Source organism: Chiloscyllium plagiosum, chromosome 1 (assembly GCF_004010195.1).
Source record: "Chiloscyllium plagiosum isolate BGI_BamShark_2017 chromosome 1, ASM401019v2, whole genome shotgun sequence".
Lineage (NCBI taxonomy): Eukaryota > Metazoa > Chordata > Chondrichthyes > Orectolobiformes > Hemiscylliidae > Chiloscyllium > Chiloscyllium plagiosum.
This window is the reverse complement of record NC_057710.1, coordinates 46,715,031-46,735,752: the sequence shown is the minus strand read 5'-3', so window position 1 is coordinate 46,735,752 and position 20,722 is coordinate 46,715,031. Positions and strand designations below refer to the sequence as shown.

General features: G+C 40.9%; 1 protein-coding gene across 2 annotated transcripts in view; it reads left to right on the top strand.

The window, feature by feature from the left end:
- Positions 1–20,722, top strand: part of dnai1.2 (dynein, axonemal, intermediate chain 1, paralog 2) — a 298,205-nt gene that overhangs the window by 13,305 nt on the left and 264,178 nt on the right. For both annotated transcript variants that reach the window (XM_043683992.1, XM_043684070.1), the window contains exons 2-4: positions 2,628–2,684; positions 4,704–4,799; positions 16,055–16,135. In XM_043683992.1, the coding sequence (XP_043539927.1) occupies positions 2,628–2,684; positions 4,704–4,799; positions 16,055–16,135 (234 nt within the window). The remainder of the gene's footprint in view (positions 1–2,627; positions 2,685–4,703; positions 4,800–16,054; positions 16,136–20,722) is intronic.

Here is a 20,722-nt window from a genome sequence, read left to right as displayed (position 1 = left end):
AGATCATCATCATATTAAATGATGGAGCAGGCCTGACGGGCTTAGCAGTCTACTCTTGATACTATATTCCGACAAAGATACAAGTTCCTGCTTACAGATCCATTTGTCCTTTTTTTCTCCTGTGTTGCTCAAAAGCAGCTGTTGAAATGCTGCTCAATATAGTTTTGGAACTAGCTCAACTGTCTCTCCAAGCTGGTGAACTGGCAGATGAGTTTTTTCTCACTCGTTCATGGGAAGCAGGCATCACTGATTGTGCCAGCATTTATTGCCTATCTGTAAATGTTCCTTGATCTGAGTAGCTTGAGAGGGCCATTTCAGAGGACAGTTAAGAATCAACTACATTGCTGTGCATTTGGACTTGTAAGATAGGAACATATGAATAAGAATAGTCCACTCAGACTCTCATGCCTCTTCCACCATTCAACGAGATCATGGCTGATCTGTGACCTAACTCCATTTACTTAATTTTGGCCCATAAACCCTTAATACTTTTGCTTAACAAAACATTTTTCTATCTCAGATTTAAAACTAACAAATGATCTGGCATCAACTACCATCTGTGGAAGAGTGCTCTAAATCTTTACCACCCTTTGTGTGTAAAAGTATTTCCTAAATCTCTCCTGAACAGTCTGACACTTATTTTTAGACTAAGCCCCCTGGTTCTAGAACCCCCAACCAGTGGAAATAATTTTATCTTTATCTACTCTATCTTTTCCTGTTAATATATTGAAAATTTTGATCAGATCACCCCTTAACCTTCTAAGTTTGAGAGAAAACAGGCCTAATTTGTATAATCTTTCCTCATAACACAACTCCTGAAGTTATTCTTGTAAACCTACATTGTACTTCCTCCAAGGCCAGACTAGGTAAGAATGGCAGATTTCCTTTTCTAAAGGACATTAGTGAACTAGGTGTGTTTACATGACAATCAGCATTGGTTATGTGATTGCCATAAGGTCAGAATTTTTCATTAAAATCAAATTTCACTATCTGCACTGGTGAGATTTGAGTCCATGTTCCCAGAACAAGAGCTTGGGGCTTTTGATTATTGGTACATTGGATACTGCCACTATGCCATTGTCTTCCACTCATTTCAGCTCCCAATATGTTAAATTATCACTAAACAGGAGAAATGAATTTCTTTGCACTGACTCAGTTACTTGACTTTGATGTCTTTAGACAAAAAAGTAATTTTAGTGCAGATGGTTTGCTTGTTCTACAGAGATGAGATTACCTACAATGTGGAATCAGACCCTTCGCCCCAACAAATCCACACCGACCCTCCGAAGAGTAACCCACCCAGACCTATTTCCCTCTGACTAATGCACCTAACACCATGGGCAATTTAGCATGGCCAATTCACCTGACCTGCACATCTTTGGACTGTGGGAGGAAACAGGAGCAGTCAAAGTGGCAGATGGAGTTTAATTTAGATAAACGTGAGGAAAGCAAATCTTAGCAGGACTTATACACTTAATGGTAAGGTCCTAGGGAGTGTTGCTGAACAAAGAGACCTTGGAGTGCAGGTTCATAGCTCCTTGAAAGTGGAGTCGCAGGTAGATAGGATAGTGAAGAAGGCATTTGTTATGCTTTCCTTAATGGTCAGAGTATTGAGTACAGGAGTTGGGAGGTCATGTTGTGGTTATACAGGACATTGGTTAGGCCACTGTTGGAATATTGCATGCAATTCTGGTCTCCTTCCTATCAGAAAGATGTTGTGAAACTTGAAAGGGTTCAGAAAAGATTTACTAGGATGTTGCCAGAGTTGGAGGATTTGAGCTATAGGGAGAGGTTGAATAGGCTGTGGCTGTTTTCCCTGGAATGTCAGAGGCTGAGGGGTGACCTTAGAGAGGTTTATAAAATCATGAGAGGCATGGATAGGATAAATAGACAAAGTCTTTTCCCTGGTTTGGGGGTGTTCAGAAGTAGAGGGCATCGGTTTAGGGTGAGAGGGGAAAGATATAAAAGAGACCTACGGGGCAACTTTCTCACGCAGAGGGTGGTACGTGTATGGAATGAGCTGCCAGAGGAAGTGGTGGAGGCTGGTACAATTGCAACATTTAAAAAGCATCTGAATGGGTATATGAATAAGAAGGGTTTGGAGGGATATAGGCCAGGTGCTGTCAGGTGGGACTAGTTTGGATTGGGATATCTGGTCGGCATGGACGAGTTGGATCATAGGATCTGTTTCCATGCTGTACATTTCTATGATGCTATGTCTCTATTTGCCACTAACCCATCTATTAGCCCTTCAAATACTTTCAGCAACCCTTGATTTAAGCTCCTTAAGTGATTGCACTGAAATCAAATTTAGTCTTCTCAGCAATTGAGACATCCTAAGTAAGAAATATTCTGACTTGAAACTTATCTTGACTGTTCTACCATTCTGGAATTTACTCCAATTTATTCAATGTATTTTATTGTAGGTTTTTACATTTTGCTATTTTTTGGTTCAAGGCATTGGGAATAGACTGAATGTTTTGTAAATTGGAAAAGTTTGAAAAGGAAAATGAGGTGGACATGCTGACATTGTCTGTCATTGGATGCAAACTTTGAAATAATTGTGATTTTAAAAATGAATTATTAGTCAAGTAATAATGCAATAATATACGTTATTTTTCTAATAGGTTACTGCCCCGCCTCCAGTACCATCTGCTAAAGCTGCATCAAAGAAGTCCAAGAAGGTAAGGAATTTTGTTTGATAACAAATGTTAATTTGAAAATGAATAATTTAAAATTGCCAATACCTTAAAAATAATCTTATGAAATGATTACTATTATTTGAGAACAAAAGTTTTATGACATAACGTTAGACTAGGAAATGAATTGATTCAGAGTTGACTTGTTAGAACCCAAGGCTCAGAAACGTGTTTATCGTCTATCCATTTTTCTGGTGCTGAACATTAGAAACATTATCTTCTAATATGGCAGTCAGGAAGCTTATGTTAGACTTGGAGGTTCATTGCCAATATATTGGATTTTACATGCCTATGGAAGTTACTGAATAACTTATGTAAATAAGGGTTGAATAATTTTAGCATGTGTTTGTGAAATTGACTTGTCCTTTCACTGGCTTTGTCATGTTTTAGAAGTTGCCTTGCAATTTGTGGCACTAGCTTCTGAGAAGGACCATTGTTCAGCATGAAAAGAACAAAAATATTTGCCAATTTACACTGATGATTTAGCTTCACAGAAACAATCGAAAATTTATAATACAGATGGAAGTATATAAGGAAGATGAGAAAAACTTATGATGAATTAACAAATTACATGTTATAATGATAGATTTAGGTGAGGAAAAATGAAGATGCACAGCACCACATTTGACTATCAAGGTCATTATGGCTCTTCACTTTTATGCCATGGATCACTTTTGGGATACAGGCTGATATGAATTACGTATTACAGTTTGCAAAACAGATCTGCATTAGGAAGATCACCGGGGCTTCTTACATTTTTAGAAACACCTACATCTCACTACCTGTGGCCAGATAAAGGGGGGATCAGAGAGCACTAAACTTTTCATTCAGTAAAAACTGAAAAAGCTGCGGATGCCATAAATTGCTGGAAAAGCTCAGCAGGTCTGACAGCATCTATGGAGAGAAATCAGAGTTAGTATTTCAGGTTGATGTTCTGGGAAGGGTCATTTGACCTGGAACATTAACTCTGATTTCTCTACACCGATGCTGCCAGACCTGCTGAGCTTTTCTAGCAATTTCTATTTTTGTTTCTAAATTTTGCCCATGACAGGCTCCACAGGGAACAAAGCACCAAGCACTATCCCCATATTGCCTTGTGTGTTCACCAACATCAACAACCTTGCTTCTTTGTCAATCGTAAAGCTTTAACTCACTTGACCGTCAGCTGATTTGCAGCCACACCCAATTTATGATGTGTGTCTGAAGTATTTTTACAGCACTCATGAATAATTTATCCTATGCCAATTATTTGTGCCTCTTTTATTCCTGCCAGGCCATCAAGTAAAAGGTTTGTTACTGGGTTATCTAATCCAGATGTGAATTATCACTCAATATCAGCATGAGACTGCTGCATTGTTGGCCAGCAATGCTGTCCATGCCTCCACAAGTGAACTGAATCCTACATCAACAACTCCAGTGTCACAGTTTCCTCCAACTCTTTGTTGCCTGACTCTTGAACATTCTAATGTCCACTCCACCACTCTATCTTCCCAGCCCCATAACCAATCACTATCACCTTGTTTAATGATTTGAGATCCTGTCACTAGCTTCCTTGGCTACAAACTTGGACATTTTTTTGATAACCTTTACTGCCTATTTTAGCAATGTCTTAAGAACAGTCCACTTTGTTCATTTCTAATATTTCCATTTTTGATTTGCATCCATTTTCTTTGTAAGTGTATTTCAGTGAAGCTTCTTGGAACAGTTTTTTTCTAAAGTAAAAATGATTTCTAAAAAAAGGCCATTGTTACAATTAGTGCTGTTGTATAAACCATATTGTGATGTCATATGCTTGGTCAATTTTGGAAATATTATTATCTGATTGCGACTTGGATATTTGCTGACTAATTACTTCAGTAGCAGTGTAACCTTTTGAAAGAATTTTATTAGAACAATTTATTTATTGGCATAGTTTATGAATATGTGCAACGATTTATACTAATTCATGCTTCTAAAAGCTGCATAATTATTGCTCGCAGAATTAAAACTTTCACTTTGTTACAGGATGATGACGATGGAACTGAAATGGGAGATGGAGATGACTGGAATTTGGGGAAGTCACTCATCAAACCTCCTGATCAGCTGGATCTTACTGAACAAGTGAGTAACATGCTATGATTTAAATATTTTTTAATGACAAATTAGAGCATTTTTGAAATTAAAGTTGTGCAAGAATCTTTAAAATATATGTTCATTATATTTATTTTCTAATAACTCTTTTGAAACAAGTTTCAAATCTTTTTAGTAACAATGTGGTTACTATTCCTTACACTGAAGGATAGATATTTTGAAAGTATTTCTGCCCTTCAAATCTTTACAGTTTTATTACCTATGGTGCATCTTTTGTTTTGAAGACAGCACCTCTTTTTGGGGTATAATTCCATTTGCACTTGTGGCAGAGGATTGGAGAATTGCAAATGTTACACCCTTGTTCCAAAAATGGTGTAAAGACAACCCCATGACTACAGGCCAGTGGGATTAATGGCGATGGAGGGAAAGCTTCTAGAGACAATAATTAGGGACAAAGTTCGTAGTTACTTGATGAACCACAGTTTAATTCAGGAAAGCAGGAAGGTTTTCCTAAGGACAATCATGTTTAATAACTTGTGAGTTTTTTGATAACAGAGAGAATTATTGAAGGTAATGCTGCTGATATGAACTCCCAAAAGGTATTTCGTAAAGTGTTGTCCAACTGGCACGTGACCAAAGATGGAATTCTGAATAATCGTTAACATAGATATGAATGTGGCTGAGTGAAGGAAACAAAGAATAGTAATCATTGGATGGATTTAAGATGTGAACTGTGTAGAGGATAATCTAGAACTATAAAATTGGTGAAATTCTTAAAGGGATTGACAGGGTTATTGCTGAGAGGATAGTTGTCCTTGTGGGAGAGTGTAAGATAAGAGGAGACAGTCACAGAATAAAGGGGCATCAGTTTAAGACTGTGATTAGAAGCAATTTCTTCTCTTGGTTGTAAGTCCTTGGAACTCATAGCCACAGAGAGCTGTGGGGCAGAATCCTTGTGTCAGAAAGATAGATTCTTGATAAGTAGGGGAATCAATGGTTACAGGGAAATGACTGGAAAGTGGATGTGAGGAATGTCATATCAGCCATGACCCAATTGAATGGCAGAGCAGGCCCGAGGGGCCTGTTCCTATTTCGTATGATCTTATTAAATGTGTGACAAAGAGGTGGGTAAAATATCACGCAGAAGCGTGAAATGAAAAACTTTGATTGGGAGAACATAGTACAAAAATATAAAATAAAGCTTACTATGCTTTAAAGGCATGTGGGAGCACAGGAAACTATTTCGGTATAAGTCAATTAAGATGGCAGGACAGGTTAAAGTAGCAACTATTAAATCATTTGGAATCCTATGCTTTGCTATTAGGAACATGGAATACAAAAGTAAGGAAACTATGTTAAGTGTGTACAGAGCAACTGGTTTATTGCATCCTGTTTTGTATCACCCTTTAAGAAGGATATAAAATTATTAGAGAGAATGCAGAGAAGATTTAAAAGAATGGCCTTAAGGATGAGGAACTAGGTGTAAATAGATTGTTGAAGTGGGAAGCATTTTCCTTGGAGAAAAGCTTCAGAGAAAATTTGATGCATATATTTACAATATGAAGGATCTGGACATTTAGATAGGGAAAATCTATGGTCATTGACAGGATAGTGAACAATAGGACATAGATTAAAGGAATTGACATTATATCAATGGTAACCTGAGGAAAATGCATTGCCTGAGAGTGTGGCGGAGGCAGAGTTAATTGGGAAGGAGTTTTGCTTGAAAAGGAAGAATTTCCTTAGCTATATGGAGAAGGTGGATTTTTGGCATTAAACATGGTGCAGATACAATGGGCAGAAATTTGGTAGGGGAAGAGGGCAGATGGTTTGTCTCTGAATGGGATGCCCGCCTTCCAGCCAGGTTTTGGCTGGGCGAGCTTGCACCTTCTTCCTGTCACTCAGGAGGATATTCTGCTTTCAGGATTTGCTGGCCAGTACCCTTACACCAGCGCAGTGCTGTGGAGTGGGCACTGGTGGGAGTGCAGGAAAAGGCCCTAGAAGATCAGGGCTGGCAAAGAAAGGTGTCTCAAGATTTTATGAAAAGTAAAGATTGTAGCATAGAGGAGAGACATGTGCAGAGACTTTCTGCCAACTGAGAAAATATTGAACAAGCCTAAATTGCTGCAACCTGCAACCCATTCTAAAAGATGAAAGACTTAACAGCAGTCTGGGTTTGTTCAAAATATCGTTTCAGTTGCACTGTAATCTTTTGCTATAAATTCTGTGTCTTGTGGTCCTGCTTCACAGCAACCTATTGAAGGAGCAACGCTCTGAAAACTAGTGCTTCCAAATAGACCTGTTGGACTATAACGTGGTGCTGTGTGATTTTTAACTTTGTCCACCCCAGTCCAACACCAGCTCCTCTACATCTTAACTGTTCCAGACAATTCACCCTATTTCTATGCATTTGGTTGAAGTGGTTCATAGCTGTTAACACTTCTTCAGAATTCATCTCGGTCAAGATTATTTTCCAAATAAATTCCGTCCACTAGGTTCAAGCCAGTAAATCTCACAAACTTCGGCCAGTAGGACCATCATAGACTGCAATTGCAGCTTACCATCACTTTTTTTTAAGGGCAACTAATAGTGGGTTGTGAATACTGCCCAGCCAATGGCACCCCATCTCAAAAGCAAATTTTTAAAAATTCACATGGGAAAGAAACTATCTGAAAATGCTATCTTCCTTGAAACAGCCTGCTTAGTCTTAATAAACCATAGCAGTGCTGTAAACATTCAATATATTTTAATAGTCTTGGATGTTTCTCTTCAAAATATATTCTTCCTCACTTAAGGAGTACATAAGAGAACAGACTTGGTTTCCATTGTAACAGAAAATCTCAAATGAGATTATTCACTAATTCCACAATTTAAAAAAAATTTACAAACAATGCACTTTAAATGAATAGGTGTACTACTATGCCAAAACTATCAAAAGGTGTGACACCAAATCTAATAGAGTCCAGTTCAATATTATTTGTAACTATTCAAGGATATCTAGGAATATCTATGAATACAATATCGTTCAACATTTAAGCTTTTACCTGAAAGTCCCAAGTAAGCACCCTCTCCCAGTGGGGAGAAATATATTTTGAGAAACCTTCTTGAGGGTTTTTGATTGCTGTCAAATCTTCAGTCAAGAATTTTATGTTATTCTGATCCTCCCTCCTTTGCAAATGTGTTTGCCTTTTGTTTAAGTTCATTCCACTTCCATGTGAAGCTGTGAATAATATTATTCTTTAATTATTCAACAAGATTTCCTTTGTAAAATTGTGAGCTTTTACCTAGTCAATTTGTTTGTGATGTTTTTTAACTATTATATGAAGACTCAAGACTCCTCCTCAGTGACGCATTGATATCAATAACACAGTAAAAAAAGGGATAAAGTCTTGCAGAGTGAATATAGGAAGTTAGGCAAGATGTTAAAAAGCATAACTTGAAGGGTAGTAATCTTTGGAGTATTCCCAGTGCCATGTGCTAGTAAGAGTAGGAATAAGATTTGAGTGGGAGCAGCGGCCGAGTAAAGGTGAACCCGGGAGACTACAGCTAAGGTAAGACAGTTTGTTTCAAAATTACTTACCTGTAGCGGGCAGCGGTGTTTTTTTTTCTCTCTTCACAAAAAGAGCGGGAGCAGCAGAGGAAGTGACGGCAAACAGAGGGGCAGCCGGGAAGGAGAACTCACCCTTTAATCACCAACGGTCATTTGAGTGGGAGCAGCGGAAGTGAGGTTGGAGCGCATAGCTGGGCGGGAAGGTAAGTGATTAGTATTTGAGTGGGTGTGTTCTAGACCCCAGGTAAGTGACTCAGTGTTATTGACTCAGTGTTCTTGTTTTTGGAGAAAGTGTACAGTCATGGCAGCGCAGGCGGTGAAATGTTCCTCCTGCAGGATGTTTGAGATAGGGGTGACCACCGATACTCCTGCCAACTTCGTCTGCAGGAAATGCAGTCAGATCCTGACCCTCACCGAACGAGTTAGGGAACTGGAACTGGAGTTGGATGAACTGAGGATTATTCGAGAGGCTGAGAGGGTGATAGATAGAAGCTACAGGGACATAGTTACGCCGGAGAACAGAGGTAGCTGGGTAACAGTCAGAGGTGGGAAGGGGAAGAAGCAGGCAGTGCAGGGTTCCCCTGTGGACGTGCCCCTAAAAAATAAATATACAGCTTTGGAAACTGTTGGGGGGGACAGCGTTGCAGGTGTAAGCTGCAGTGAAGGGGTCTGTGGCACTGAGACTCAGAAGGGAAAGGGGGAGAGGAGGAGAGCGCTAGTTATAGGGGACTCTCTAGTTAGAGGGACGGACAGGCGGCTCTGTGGACATGGGCGAGACTCACGGATGGTTTCTTGCCTCCTGGGTGCTAGGATCCGAGACGTCTCAGACCGTGTCTTCAGAATCCTTAAGGGGGAGGGTGTGCAGCCAGAAGTCGTGGTGCACATTGGCACCAACGACATAGGTAGGAAGAGGGATGGGGAGGTCATTCAAGAGCTCAAGGAGTTAGGCAGGAAGCTAAAAGCTAGGACGGACAGAGTCGTCATCTCTGGGTTGTTGCCGGTGCCACGTGACAGAGAGGCAAAGAACAGGGAGCGAGTGCAGTTGAACACGTGGCTGCAAGGATGGTGTAGGAGGGAGGGCTTCAGGTATTTGGACAATTGGACTGCATTCTGGGGAAGGTGGGACCTGTACAAACAGGACGGGTTGCACCTGAACCAGAAGGGCACCAATATCCTGGAGGGTAGGTTTGCTAGCACTCTTCGGGGAGGCCTGGGTCTCTTGATCTCATACAACCTTTCTAGAAATTGAATGCATTGTCCTGCTTTCTCCCTAAATCCATAAATACTTTATTTAACTCCTTCGTGAAAATATAAATTCTTTTAGCTGCAATCGCTTTTTGTGACAGAATTGGTGAGGACACTTTTGGATATACTGTACAGTTCTGGTCGCTCTGCTATAAGAAGGACATTGTTAAATTGCAGAGAGTTCAGAAAAGATTTACCAGGTTGTTGTTGGGACTGGTGGATTTGAGTTATAGGGAGAGGTTGGATAGGGTAGGACTTTTTTCATTGGAACATAGAGGGTTGAGGGGTGACCTTATAGAGATTTATAAAATCATGAGGGGCATAGATAAGGTGAATAGCAAAGGTCTTTTCCCTTTGGTGGGGGGAGTTCAAAACAAGGGGGCATATTTTTAATGTGACAGGAGAAAGATTTGAAAGGAACATGAGGGTCAACTTTTTCACATAAAGGGTGGTCCCTATGTTAGATGAACTGCCAGGGGAATGATTGATGCAGATAGGGTTACAACATTTAAAGACATTTGAACAGTACATGAATAGGAAATGTTAGGAGAAAGTGAGGACTGCAGATGCTGGAGATCAGAGTCGAGAGTGTGGTGCTGGAAAAGCATAGCAGGTCAGGCAGCATCCGAGGAGCAGGAGAGTCGATGTTTCGGGCATAAGTCCTTCATTATGTCTGAAACACCAATTCTTCTGGTCTTTGGATGCTGCCTGACCTGCTGTGCTTTTCCAGCACCACACTCTCGAATAAAAAGGTTGCCAAACGCAGGCAAGTTTAAACTTGGTTGGCATGGACAAGTTGGACCAAAGGGTCCGTTTCCATGCTGTATGACTCTATGATTCTAATTCAACAGGCTCACCACTCTCAGGGTGAAGAAAATTCTCTTCATCGCATCCAAAATGGTCTACCTAGTTTCCTTGGACTGTAATCTCTGGTGCTGGATTCCCTGGTTACTGGAAACATCCTTTCTGCCTTTACCCTAGTAAGTCATGTTAAAATTTTATAAGTTTCTATGAGATAACCTCTTCCCCCACAATTCTTCTAAGCTTCAGTGAATATAGTCCAACCGAGCCAGTCTGTCTTCATTTAAGTCAATCCTACCAACCCAGGCATCAGCCTGGTAAGACTTTTGTTGCACTCTTTCATAGCCACAAAATCCTTCCTGCGATAGGAGACCAAAACTGCATACAAGACCATATACAACTGCAGAAAGACATCCCTACTCCTGTACATGAATTTTCTTGCTATAATGGCCAACATACCATTTGCCTTCTTCACTGCCTGCTGCGCTGCCATGCTTTCAGTGACTAATGTACAAGGATACCCAGGTGGTGTTGCAACTTCCCCTTTACTAATTAATTGCCATTCCAGTGATAATCTGCAGTCCTGCTTTTTCTCCCAAATTGGGTAACCTCACATTTATTTACATAAAACTTTGTTGGGCATACATTTGCTCTGCAAACCTCCTCCTCTATTTTTCTCATAAGCCTATTTACACAAATAGTGTAATCACAACCTTTTTACTTCCCAAAGCCAACCAAATGGATTTTCTCCTTACTCCAGTAAAAAAAATTATTTCCCAACATTCAATTGTTCTCTAATCTGTTCTGCAAACACATTTTCCTATGTTTTCTTGGCTATCTTTTCTGAACATTTTCGGTATTCTAGAACTGAATTTTACTGGACACCATATTCTCCTGGCCAATATGTTAGTCAGGAGGCTGCTGACAAGGTGTTCTCAGCCCTGCAGTCATTTAGGCCTGAGGGTTAGCTCAGGCCAAGATATTCACACTCATCTGAGGAGGACGGTTCACTTTATAAAGCTGCCATTCCTGAAGAAGGGCTCATGCCCGAAACGTCGATTCTCCTGCTCCTTGGATGCTGCCTGACCTGCTGCGCTTTTCCAGCAACACATTTTCAGCTGCCAACCAATCAAATTGACTGGTAACTCTGTAGTCCCAGAAACACCAGTTTTAAACAGTGGTCACTGACTGGTAGACCCCATTGAGGGATGTGACAGTGCAGTGCCAGATATGAGACGCCAGTGAGCAAGTTCAATGGGGCATGATCTTGAGTCAGGCACAGGGGATTTTCAAAAGAATTTCACCATTAATTTGCCTTACAACAGCTTACTTAATTTTTATTTAGAAAACAAATGGGCTGCCTAATTCATTTTGTTCAGTCATGGGATGTGGGTATCACTGCCTTAGGCCAACATTTATTTCCCATGCCTAATTGCCCTTGAGTGGCTTGCTTGACTATTTCAGAAGACAGTTAAAAATCAACCATAATACTGTGGGTCTGGAGTTACCCATAGACCAGACCAGGTAAGGACAGCAGATTTCTGTCACAAAAGGTGGATTTTTATGACAATCAACAGTGGTTACATGTTCGCCATTATGTTTACTTTTAATTCCAGATACAAATTTCAATATCTGGCATGGGGGGGGGGGATTTCAAACCCACATCCCCAGAGTATTTTTCAGGGCTCTAAATGACTAGCCCAATGGCATAACTACTATGCCACCACCTTACTTCCTCAGCTGCCCTCTCTTGCGAATAAAATGATGACAGGGTTGGAATGAAGCTCTGGCCATGTAAAGGCCTCAATATGCCACAAGGTTGAATGGACTGCCTGATGTTTGCCTGGAATGGAGAATAGGTCGTATGAGGATAGGTTGAGAGTGCTAGGCCTTTTCTCGTTGGGACGGCGAAGGATGAGGGGTGACTTGATAGAGGTTTATAAGATGATCAGAGGAATAGATAGAGTAGACAGTCAGAAACTTTTTCCCGGGTACAACAGAGTGTTACAAGGGGACATAAATTTAAGGTGAAGGGTGGAAGGTATAGGGGAGATGTCAGGGGTGGGTTCTTTACCCAGAGAGTGGTGGGGGCATGGAATGCGCTGCCCGTGGGAGTGGTAGAGTCGGAATCATTGGCGACCTTTAAGCGGCATTTGGATAGGTACATGGATGGGTACTTAATCTAGGTTAGAAGTTCGGCACAACATCGTGGGCCGAAGGGCCTGTTCTGTGCTGTATTGTTCTATGTTCTATAAGATGAAGAGGGCAGATGAATGTGTGGCTGAGGAGTTGGTGCAGGGGGTAGGGATTGACATTTTTAGATCATTGGGATCTCTTCTGGTGCAGAAGTGACCTGTATAAGAAGGAACTGTTGCACTTGAACAGGAGATGGACCAATTTCTTGGCAAAGATTTGTGGAGCTATTCAGGAAGATTCAAACTAGTCTGGCAGGGTTGTGGGACTCTTAGCAGTTATGTGGCAAGAGAGAAGGTTGAAGCTGATGCAAAAGTTTAAGGGAACAAGTTAAATAGACAAGGCAGGCAAGAGCATAGCAGGCAACCAAAGATTGATGGATGAAGGTACAGAGGTCTGACAGGAAAGGCAGATGAAATCAGGGCATGGATACGAACATGGGACTGGAATATCATAGCTATTATAGAGGGTGGGACCGGACTTGCATCTCAATATTTGGGGGTGTAGATACTATAGGACGGTTAGGAAGGGAGGCAAGAGAGGAATGGGAGTGGTGTTTTTGATTAGGGATAACATTATGGCATTACTTAGAGAGGATATTTCTGGGAGATCATCCAGTGAAACTATATGGGTGGAACTGAGAAATAAGAAGACAGTGATCACCTTTATTGGATTGTACTATAGACCCCCAATAGTCAGCGAGAAATTGAGGAGGAAATATGGAGAGAGATCTCAGATATTTGTTAGAGAAATAGGGTTGTAATGGTGGGGGATTTAAACTTTCCAAAGATATACTAGGACTGCCATAGTATTAAAGGCTTGGATGGGGAGGAATTTGTTAATTGTATCCAAGGAAATTTTCTCAAGCAAGTAGATATACCTACTAGAGAAGGAGCAAAATTTGACCTTCTCTTGGGAAATAAGGCAGGGAAAACGACCGGGGTGTTGGTGGGGGTACACTTTGGGAGCTGTGACCATAATATAATTAGTTTTAAAATAGTTCTGGGAAAGGATAGATTTGGCCTACAAGTTAAAGTTCCAAATTGGGGCAAGGCCAATTTTGACAGTATTAGACAGGATCTTTCAAAAGTTGATTGGGGAAGGCTGTTTTCAGGTAAAGGGATGTCTAAGAAGTGGAGTCTTTCAAAAGTGAGATAACAAGAGTTCAGGGTCAACATGTTCCTATATTGTAAGGGGCAAGGCTGATGGAATAGGGAACACCTTTTGACTCGAGATATTGACACTTTGGTCAATAAAAAGGAGGCATATGTCAGGTATAGACAGACAAGTGAATCCCTTGAGGAGTATGGGGTGTAGGGATTCACTTAAGAGAGAGATCAGGAGGACAAAATGGGGACATGAGATAGCTTTGGTAGATAAGGTTAAGAAGAATCCAAAGAGATTCTACAAGTATATTAAAGGCAAAAGATTTTCTAGTGAGAGAATTGGCTTCCTTAAAAATCAACGAGGTCATCCATGTGTGGAACAAGAGATGGGTGAGATCCTAAACAAATATTCCATGGCAATATTTACTGTAGAAAAAGACATGGAAGCTATGAAACTCGGGGAAATAAATAGTGATGTCTTAAAAAGAGATCATATTACAGAAGAGGATGTCTTAAATGCATAAAGATAGAAATATCTCCAGGACCTGATCAGGTGTATCCCAGGACTTTGTGGAATGCAAGGGAAGAAATTGGTGGCCCTGAGCAGAGATATTTGTATCATTGACAGCCATGGATGAGATGCTGGAAGACTGATGAGGCTATTTAAGAATGTCTGCATGGAAAAGCCAGGGAACAAGAGACTGGAGAGGCTGACATCAATGATGGGTAAGTTGTGGGAGGTGCTAATGAGATGCAGGATCTACATACATTTGGAAAGGCAAGGATGTATTAATGATAGTCAGCATGGCTTTGTTCATGGGAAATATTGTCTCACAAACTTGATTGAGTTTTTTTGCATAGGTAACTAAAGATAGATGAAGGAGTGGTAGATGTTGTCTACATGGACTTTAGCAAGGCTTCTAATAAATTTTTGCACAGTAGACTGGATATTAAGTTCGATCACATGGAATCCAGGGAGAGCTAGACAATTGGATATAAAATTGGCTTGTTGGTAGAAGACAAAGGGTGTTGGGAGAGAGTTGGTATGACCTGTGACCAGTGGTAAGTCACAACCATTGATGCTGGGCCCACTGTTGTTCATCAAATCTCTAAATAATTTGGATGAGAATCTAAGAGGTAGGGTTAGTAAGTATGCAGATACCACCAATTTTGGTGTCATAGTAGACAGTGAAGAAAGTTATCTAAGGTACAACAAGGGTTTAATTTAGGTGTTGCAATTTGGGAAGACAAACCTGGACAGGACTTATACAGTTATTGATAGTGCCCTGGAGAATGTTGTCGAACAGAGAGGTCCAGGGTGCAAGTAAATAGTTCCTTGAAAGTGGCATCACAGGTAGACAGGGCGGTGAAGAAGGCATTTGACATGCTTACCTACATCAGTCAGAGCATTGAGTATCATGTTACAGCTGTACAAGACATTGCTCAGGCTACATTTGGAGTACTGCATGCAATCTAGTCATCCTGCTATAGGAAGGATATTATTAAACTGGAACGGCTGCAAAAGAGATTAACAAGGATGTTACAGAGACTAGAGGACTTATATAGAGAGGCTGGATAGCCTGGGTCTTTTTCCCTCTGGAGTGTCAGAGGCTGAAGGACAATCTTATACAGGTTTATAAAATCATCCGGGGTGTAGATAAGGTGAGTAGTCAAGGTCTTTTCCCAGGGTAGGGGAGTCTAAAACTAGAAAGCATAGTTTTAAGTTGAGAGAAGAAAGATTTAAAAGGGACCTGAGGGGCAAGTTTTTCACACAGGGAATGTGCGTGTATTGAACGAGCTGCCAAAGGAAGGGGTGGAGTAGAATTATAACATGTAAAACATTTGGACAGGCACATGGTTAGGAAAGGTTTAGAGAGATATGGGCCAAATGCAGGCAAATGGTACTTGTTCAGGATGAGAAACTTGTTTGGCATGGGCGGGTTGGGCTGAAGGGCTTGATACCATGCTGTATGACTCTATGATTCTAGAAGCAGGCAACAGTGTTCTTCACTCTCTTCTCCTGATGTTCCTTTTTCCTCATCCACACAGACGGGTGAGGGTTTACATTTCGGGCACCCGTCTTCTGGTGCAGTCCCTCTTCTTCTCATTATAGGCAATCTTATCAAGCAGTAAGAGAAAGGGAAGGATTGAATGTGATGGCAATGCGTGCACTTTGTGAACATGCATAAACATAGGCATTCCTCTGCAGTAGGTAAAAGAAGTGCATTGCCTGGGATTTGAACGTTGGCTGTGTAAGGAATCATAAAGAGTTTGAGAAACATTCTGCAATGTGTTAGTCTTGTATTTTGTGAGTGAGGATGGGAACTTAAAACAAGAAAGCAAGGATGACTTGCTTTATATTGAAATTTCAAATGTACTCTGTATTTTAGGAATTAAAAGAAGAAATTACTCGTGTTCTTACAGCTGATAACCCCCACGCTCCTGAAAATATTGTGAGATTCAGCTTTAAAGTGAGTAATGTAATTATGTAAATTGCATGCATATTTTGTGTAATAATAATTAATATGTATATTCAGAAATTTTTGACAGAAACTTCGATCACAATTAGATCACATGTAATACAAAGAGAACTAGTCATTTGAATACAGAGTTGGCTTGAAGGTAGAAGACAGAGGTTGGCGGTGGAGGGTTGATTTTCAGAGTGGAAGCTTCTGACCAGCGGTGTGCCACAAGAATCAGGGTTGGATCCACTGCTTGTCGTCATTTATATAAATGATTTGGATGTGAGGTTAGTAAGTTTGGAGGTACGGTTAGTAAGTTTGCTGTTGACACTAAAATTGGAGGTGTAGTGAACAGCAAGGATCTTGATCTGATGGGCCAATGGGCCAAGGAGTGGCAGATGGAGTTTAATTAAGGTAAGTGTGAGGTACTGCATTTTGGAAAGACAAATCAGGGCATGAATTATGCACTTAATGGTAAGGTGTTGGGGATTGTTACTGAACAAAGAGACGTTTGAGTAAAGGTTCATAGTTCCTTGAAAGTGGAGTCACAGGTAGATAGGATAGTGAAGAAGGAGTTTGGTATGCTTTCCTTTATTGGTCAGGGCATTTAGTTCTAGGAGTTGGGAGGTCATGTTGCAGCTGTACAGGACATTGGTTAGGCTTGCTAATAGCATACACCAGTCAATCCCTGCTATAGGAAGGATATTGTGAAACTTGAAATGGTTTAGAAAAGATTTACAAGGATGTTGCCAGGGCTGGAGGGTTTGATCAATAGGGAGAAGCTGAATAGGCTGGGGCTATTTTCCCTGGAGCATCGGAAGCTGAGAGGTGACCTTTTGGAGGTTTATAAAATCATGAGGGGCATGGATATGGTAAATAGACAAGGTCTTTTCTCTGAGGTGGAGGAGTGCAAAACTGGAGGGCATAGATTTAGGGGGAGAGGGGAAATATTTAGAATGGACTTTAAAGGGCAACTTTTTCAAGCAGAGGGTGAAGCATGTATAGAATGAGCTGCCAGAAGAAGTTGTGGAGGCTGGTACAAAAGCATCCAGATGGTTCTATGAATAGGAAAGGTTTGAAGGGATATGAGCCAAATGCTGGCAATAGGAAATAAATTTATTTAGGATATCTGGTTGGCGTGGATGAATGGACTAAAGGGTCTGCTTCCATGCTGTACATCTCTATGACTATGATTCTAAAGGCTGATATCCATAGGTTGGAAAGTCTGACCGTATATGGTCAAATATATATCAAATTAAAATAATATAGTATATTTCCAAAGTCCTCAAACATGTTGGCTGACAAATTGGGCTTAATAACACCTTTTCTGGTTACAGTAAGTGCTTTTAGGGATCCAATAAGTTGTATCTGTTGTACACGCACATTTTTGACACAATGTATGTGAGATGACATCTGGAAAAGGCATTAATCCATATATAGTGAATTTTCATTGCAAGTATGTAGAATAGGTAGATCATGAAGTCAACCAATGTAAAATGCTGATCAGATTCCAGCACTACTGTCTTGGAACTTCATTTTCCAGTTAACATGCATTAAGCAGCATGAAGCATCTCTTTCCAGTATTAACTACTCAACAGTGTGTTGCTGATTGATTCTAATTGTCTTCGACAATTCTACAATCATAGAATCCTTATAGTGTGGAAGGAGGCCATTTGGCCAATTGAGTCCACACCAACCCTCTGAAGAGCATCCTCCAATCCTATCCCTGTAACCCTGCATTTCCCAAGGCTAATCCATCTAGCCTGCATATGGACTGTGGGAGGAAACCAGAGCACCCAGAAGAAACCCACACTGACATGGTGAGAATGTGCAAACTCCACACAGACAATCGCCCAAGGGTGGACTCGAACCTGGGTTATGGTGCTGTGATGCAGCAGTACTAACCACTGAACCACCATGCCACCCCATTTGGACAAGCATTTGTTGCTTTCTTTGGTTGTTAAAAGTTGCAAACGTTTACAGAATGATGTACTGAATAATATTTTGCTGACTTCCGTTAAGTTGTTCCCATACCTGAGGCATGATATTTACGTTATATTGCATGCTTTAACCAGTATGTTCTGTAATATTCTGTGCGTATCTTGAGTTTCTGAATGGCTCCAAAGAAATACAAGTCTGTCTCTCTCTTCCTTTTCTGATACACATAATTGATTATTGAATTTGTAACACAAAAACAATTATCTCACACAGAACAGTGGACATTATCAATTAGGCATGTTAGAAGTGATTATCACAAAATCTATTTAAATGCAGATGCAAGAAATTATTAGTACTTAGATTTGATTTGGAGAATTTTCAAGTCTTAAAGTAATAATCATAAATTCTATTTCATGAACTATACGGCAATAATGTATTGACAGTAAGACAAAATTTACATGTACGCATTAAAATAAGGTAAGGTTTCTGCATCAAGAATTCATTCACTGTGAGTTTCTGATGCTTCATTATTGTAGCACACCACCAAACATCATGTTAGACTCCTTCACATTAACTTTTCGATTCTGCTTCTTCTTCTTATACAGCTCCTTATGTTTGAGAATAACGTTTTCACCTTGGTTCAGTTGGTTCTAAATTGGCTGATGAGTTCAATGCAATATAGAATCATAGAATTCTTACAAGGCAGCTAGATGCCATTCGGCCCATTGAATCCACACTGACCCTCCGAAAAGCATCCCACCCATTTTCTTCCTGTAATCCCACATTGACCATGGCTAATTTACCTAGCCTGCACATCCCTGGACACGATGGGCAATTTAGCACGGCCAACCCACCTAACCTGCACATCTTTGGACTGTGGGAGGAAACCAGAACACCTGATGGAAACCCACGTAGACTTGGGAAGAAGGAGCAAACTGTGCAACGTGCAAGACAGTGATGCTTGAAGGATTGGATAGATAAGCTGACTGTGTCATTTTTACTCTCTCCAACATTCCCTTTGCCCCTCCACATTCCTGACAAAGTCTTTCATTTAATCAGTCACAAACCAGGGACTTCCATTAGTCAAATGGAATGTTTGACTTATCTAACAATGCTTTGAAGATATCCATTAAGTCTTTTGATAGTCCTTCTGGGAATCTCTTGCTGTGACTAAGTTCTATGTACATTAGTTGCTTCAGAAGCTTAATGTCAGGATGTGATGTGCACCACTGGGAAGAGCTGATTTTAAGTGTTAAGCATCTCAATGGTCTGCAGGTTAACTTGGGAGAAAATACTGCTCATGGACTGTCTTTGTTGCCACCAGATTTGCAAGATCTTGCAAAGGTAACACTTGAGGTATATCCAGTACTTTTGGGTCTTTGCTACTTGGTAGATCATGACCTAAGTCTCTGATTTGAGCTAAAATAAAGAACTGCAGATGATGGAGATCTGAAACAAGCAAAACCAAAAGCATGAACAGAAGCAGAAATAAAATTGCTGGTTTTCCAGCAGTTCTGTTTCTGTTTGACTTTGGTTTTGAGATCCTTTCAGTCAAGCACTTCTTTTCTTCAGTGTAATAAAGTCCTGGCCAATATATTGGAGGCGATAAAGAATTTTATTGCCTTTAAAAAGAAGAGGCTCCCAAGATATGGGGAGTGCTTCATACTTTCCAGTATCGGACTGTTGATTTTAATCAGTTCAGAGTAGAGAGGACCAGCTGGAAGTGAACCTTAATTTTCTGGTTTTTAGTAAAAGGCCCATTTTCTCGTAATCTTTGGAGAAGGAATCAATAAACTCTTAGAATACAGTTTCTGGTGAGTGCAGGCACAAATGTCCTGCACATGCAAGAGATCAGTGACAAAAGTTGGAAGGACTTTGATTTCAGAGTGAATGTGGAAGAGGTTGAAGTTTCCCATCTGTTTCTTAAATTCCCTCCATACTTTCAGATAATGTGCTGGAGATTTGGTGTAGTATTACGAGAAAATGGGGACAAACGTTGGCGCTTGAAACCCTTGTCCGACCTCATGATGATAGGATCTGTGCTGGTTATTTACAGGAATGGATCCTCACCAATGGTTTCTGCTTATAGTTATCCCATGACATATTCGAGGAGAAAGTGAGGTCTGCAGATGCTGGATCACAAAGTTGAAACTTTATTGCTGGAACAGCACAGCAGGTCAGGCAGCATCCAGGGAACAGGAGATTCGACGTTTCGGGCACAGGCCCTTCTTCAGGAATGAGCAGAGAGTGTTCAGCAGGAGAAGATAAAAGGTAGGGAGGAGGGACTTGGAGGAGGGGCGTTGGAAATGTGATAGGTGGAAAGAGGTCAAGGTGAGGGTGATAGGTCGGAGTAGGATGGAGGCGGAGAGGTCAACAAGAAGACTGCAGGTCAGGAAGGCGGAGCCGGGCTGGAGGGATTCGGCTGAGACAAGGGGAGGGGGGATGAAGAAACTGGTGAAGTCCAAGTTCATCCCCTGTGGTTGGAGGGTTCCCAGTCGGAAGATAAGACGCTCCTCCTCCGACCGTCCCGTTGTTGTGGTTTGGCGGTGGATGAGTCCAATGACCTGCATATCCTCGGTGGAGTGGGAGGGGGAGTTGAAATGCTGTGCCACAGGGTGGTTGGGTTGGTTCGTCCGGATGGCCCAGAGGTGCTCTCTG